Here is a 2851-nt window from a genome sequence, read left to right on the forward strand (position 1 = left end):
GGGGAAGATGACGGTGGCTTTGCTGAAGCACTCGTTGTAGATGAAGCCAGTATAGATGGAGAAGGCCCCCATGAGCAGGATGAGGTAGCGCCCCTCGAAGAATGTCAGCCAGATCTGGTGGGGGCAAATATGACTTCCACATTCCACACCACCTCCCTGGCCTCACACCACCTCCCCTGCCCCACATCAACCCCCTCTCACCCCACCAACCCTGCCCCACACCACCAGCCCCATCCCACACCTCCAAGCCCATCCCACATCCCCAACCATGTCCCTCACCTCCAAACCTGGCCCCCCACCATGTCCCCCTCACCTCATTGCTGGACTGTCGCAGATTGGGGCTGTTCTCATACAGCACCATCCAGAGAGCGAAGAGGAACATGAGCAGCCCATGCCCCACGTCCCCAAACATGATGGCGAAGATGAAGGGGAAGGTGATGATGGCGTAGGGTGCTGTGGGGGCACAGAGACCATATTACACAAGCCCCCCCCAATCCCCTCCCCAGTCCTGGGCTACGGCAGGGGGCTGAGGGGGTCTTACCGGGGTTCACCTCCTGGTAGCTGGCCACCCCATAAGCATCCACGATGCTCTGGAAGCCAGCGGTGAACTTGTTGGTGCGGATGAGGGTGGGCGGGCTCTCCGAGGTGGGAATGCGCTGCACAAAGCACTCCACGCTCGAGCCGCTCTTGTACTGTGAGGAAAAGCACCCAGTGCCTGACCCATGGCACCCCCTGCTCAGCACCCACCCCACCACGGCAGGAGGACACAGGGACACCGAGAGACCTCTGGCATGAGGATGGGGGGACACCAAGTCACTCCAGCACAAAGACATGGAGACACCAAGCAACCTCTGGCAAAAGGACATGGGGACACCAAGCAACCCTTGGCATGAGAACATGGGGACACCAAGTGACCTCTGGTATGAGGACACGGGGACGCCAAGCAACCCTTGGCATGAGAACATGGGGACATCAACCAACGCCAGTACAAGGACACGAGGACACCAAGCAACCCACCGATCCCTGGCGCAGGGCATCCTGCACTTGGGTGAGGTCCCGCACGGGGCACCAGACCTCAGCGATGAGGCACTTCTCGGTGACATCGAAGCTGCACTGGTTGAGGACGAGGTAGATGGCCTTCATCTTCTGCACCTGCACCCGCCAGGTGGGCAGCGCCAGCGCCACCTTGTCCAGCACCTGCGCCAGGTACTGCTCCGTCTCCTCCAGCACCTGTAGGCGCCCAGCGTGGGTCAGGGATGGGTGGGGGGGTCCTGGCATGGCCCCCCGGTCCCCCCGAAGGTGCCCAGCTCACCACGCTGAGGTCCTGGATCTGGCTCTGCAGCCCGCTCATGGTGTCCACCCGGCTGGCCTCGCTCTCTGGGTAGGGGTACACATGGCAGTGGAAGCTGGGACAGACAGACGCTGCCGTGTTGGGGGGGTGCTGGGGCTCCCTGGGGTGGTCCAGCCCGTCCCCGTGCTGGGGGGGGCTGGAGTGGGTCTTGCTAAATAAACCTCCGCATGGCACAGGGCCACTGGCTCACCAGTCTGAGATCTTGCGGATCTTCTGCCCGATCTGCTCACCCCAATAGGAGATGAGGAAGATGACCCAGGTGATGCTCTCGCCCTGGGGACAGCACAGCCCACGTCAGCTCCGGGCCCCCTTCCCTGCCAGCCCCCACCCCAGTGCCCCTCTCACCGTGGCTGGGTCCTCCATGGGCTCGGGCATCTCCACAAAGCTAGCCACCAGGTAGCCACGGCAGGCGCGCCACAGCAGCCGCTCGAAGGCGCTCACCCGCCACGGGTGAATGACACCGGCCACAAAGCTGCGGGGACATGGCAGGGGCACTGGGATGGGCACAACTCTGCTGCTGCCCCAGCCCCACGGCCAGGCCTCTGCCCCATGGCTCCCCCCACAGCTATGCCACACGGCCACACCATTGCCCCATGGCCCATCTCCAACCCTTACCCACTACTCCTGCCCCATGGCCACGCCACTGCCCTACAGGTCATCTCCAACCCTTATCCTACAGCTTGCCCAGTTGCCCCATGCCACTGCCCCATGGCCCATGTCGAATCATTACCCTATATCCTTACCCACTATCCCTGCCCCATGGCCACGCCACTGCTCCATGGCCCATCTCCAACGCTTATCCCACATCCTCCCCAGTTGCCCCATGACCACCCCACTGCCCACAGCCCCTCTCCAACCCCCGCCCACGTGCCAGCCCCTCTGACTTGATCTTGCGGTCAAGGTGCTGGTGCAAGGAGGGGTCAAGGAGGGGGTCACGCTCCGAGAACGCCCGGGGCCGCGGCGGAGATCCCAGGGGAGCCTGCGGTGATGGGGAGCAAAGAAATGAGGCTGATGAGGGGTGGGGACGGGGGAAAGTGGGGCACAAGGTGGCACCTCCGGGACGTGTCCCCTTTCCCAGACCCACCGGCCAGCTGGTGAAGCGTTGGCCCTCGCGCAGGACGTGGAGGTACTGGCGCAGCTCCCGCAGGCGCCCGCACAGGGAGGCCCGGTTGCGGCTGACCTCCCGCAGCTCCTGTGCCAGCTGCTCCGACTGCTCCTGCACCCGCAGGGCCTCCCGCGCCAGCGGCGCCCGTGGGCTCTCAGGACACGGCCCCAGCACCCGCCCGGCTCCCCGCAGCTCCTGCTGCAGGAAAGCTGAGAGAGTTGCGATCAGATGTGGGATGGAGGGGTCAGGGGGGTCGGGGGGCACCCCCCCTCTCCCCAAGGCAGCCCCACGTCCCCCCGGCACTCACTGAAGGTCTTCTCCATCTCCTCGCAGCGCCGCACCTCGCCCACGAAGCGCCGCTGGAAGGCACTCACTTTGGGGTTCAGCTGCCGGGG

At 64.5% G+C, this 2851-nt stretch overlaps 1 protein-coding gene across 1 annotated transcript; it reads right to left on the bottom strand.

The window, feature by feature from the left end:
* Positions 1-3: 3 nt before the first annotated feature.
* LOC113480940 (V-type proton ATPase 116 kDa subunit a-like) lies at positions 4-2845 on the bottom strand (the record flags this gene model as incomplete). The annotated part of the gene is made up of 10 exons (XM_026850143.1): positions 2764-2845; positions 2436-2665; positions 2236-2330; positions 1697-1823; positions 1542-1624; positions 1313-1406; positions 1018-1230; positions 542-692; positions 314-453; positions 4-114 (listed from the first exon to the last, which is right to left on the bottom strand). Coding segments are annotated over exons 1-10 (1260 nt in total), but the record flags the coding sequence as incomplete, so codon positions are not given.
* Positions 2846-2851: the final 6 nt, after the last annotated feature.

Source organism: Athene cunicularia (assembly GCF_003259725.1).
Source record: "Athene cunicularia isolate RWA chromosome 5 unlocalized genomic scaffold, athCun1 chr5_part2, whole genome shotgun sequence".
NCBI classification, from domain to species: domain Eukaryota; kingdom Metazoa; phylum Chordata; class Aves; order Strigiformes; family Strigidae; genus Athene; species Athene cunicularia.